Raw genomic sequence first — 988 nt, 5'->3', positions numbered from 1 at the left:
GGCCTCTGGGGCCAGGCTGCCTGGGGCCGGCCCAGGGAGGTCCAGGGGCAGAGGCAACGCCTCATATAATCGTGAAGCTCGTACTGCCTCCTATGAGACAGGCGTGTTGACCCCATTTCACAGAGGAAGAAACAGGTTCACAGAAGGGCAGCCCTTGTCCACCCCGAGAGTTCTGGGGATGCCCCGCCCCGCTCCCGCCGCCGCCCACGGCCCGCTCCAGAGGCCGAGGTGCAGGGGATGTGAGGGGCGACGCACCTGTGCCCCGCTTCTGCAGGCGCAGGCGGGTGAGGATCTCCTCAAACTTGGGGTGCTTGCTCAGGTGCGCCAGCTTCACGTGCACACCCCCACGCAGCCCAGTGCCCAGGTTGGATGGACAGGTGAGCACGTAGCCCAGGTGCTCGTTCCACATGAAGGGGTGGCCGGCTTTCTTAAAGATCTCCTCGATCTGAGTGGGGGGAGAGGACCAGGGGTCAGCACCAGCAGGCGCAACCTGGACGGGGGGTGAGGACGTGGGCGGAGGCGGGGTTCCCAGGGGGGCGAGGGAGGAGATTTTGGAGGGTACGAGCTCGACGAGGACAGAAGCAGGATTCTGAGGGGGAAGGCTCCGGGACTCCGAGGACGGGTTCTTAAGGGCGGAGCTGGGTCCAAGGGGCCGGGCCTGGAAAGTGGGTGGGCGAGTTATCAGGGGCGGGGCTTGGGTGCGGGCGGCCCGGTCCGAGGGGCGGGGCCCTGGAAAGTGGGTGGGCGAGTTATCAGGGGCGGGGCTTGGGCGCGGGTGGCCCGGTCCGAGGGGCGGGGCCCTGGAAAGTGGGTCGGGCGAATTCTGAGGGGCGAGGCTTGGGTGTGGGTGGAACTCGTCCTCAAAGAGTCCCGAAGCCTGGGGCCCTGGAAAGTGGGTGGGTGAGTTGTTAGAGGGAGGGCTTGGGTGGAGGTGGAGGCGGTCTAGGAGCTGGGGCCCTGGAAAGCGGGTGGGGACAAATCATTGGGG

The 988-nt window shown here is 66.9% G+C and overlaps 1 protein-coding gene across 1 annotated transcript in view; it reads right to left on the bottom strand.

The window, feature by feature from the left end:
- CKM (creatine kinase, M-type) overlaps nt 1-988 on the bottom strand; it is a 25,580-nt gene that overhangs the window by 9,730 nt on the left and 14,862 nt on the right. The window contains exon 8 of the mRNA XM_021711832.1: nt 256-445. Coding sequence (XP_021567507.1) covers nt 256-445 — 190 coding nt within the window. The remainder of the gene's footprint in view (nt 1-255; nt 446-988) is intronic.

This window comes from Carlito syrichta, unplaced genomic scaffold (genome assembly GCF_000164805.1).
Source record: "Carlito syrichta isolate Samal-C Ts95f unplaced genomic scaffold, Tarsius_syrichta-2.0.1 Scaffold86271, whole genome shotgun sequence".
Taxonomy (NCBI): Eukaryota; Metazoa; Chordata; class Mammalia; order Primates; family Tarsiidae; genus Carlito; species Carlito syrichta.
The sequence above is the reverse complement of the archived record's forward strand: the minus strand, read 5'-3'. Positions and strand labels throughout refer to the sequence as shown.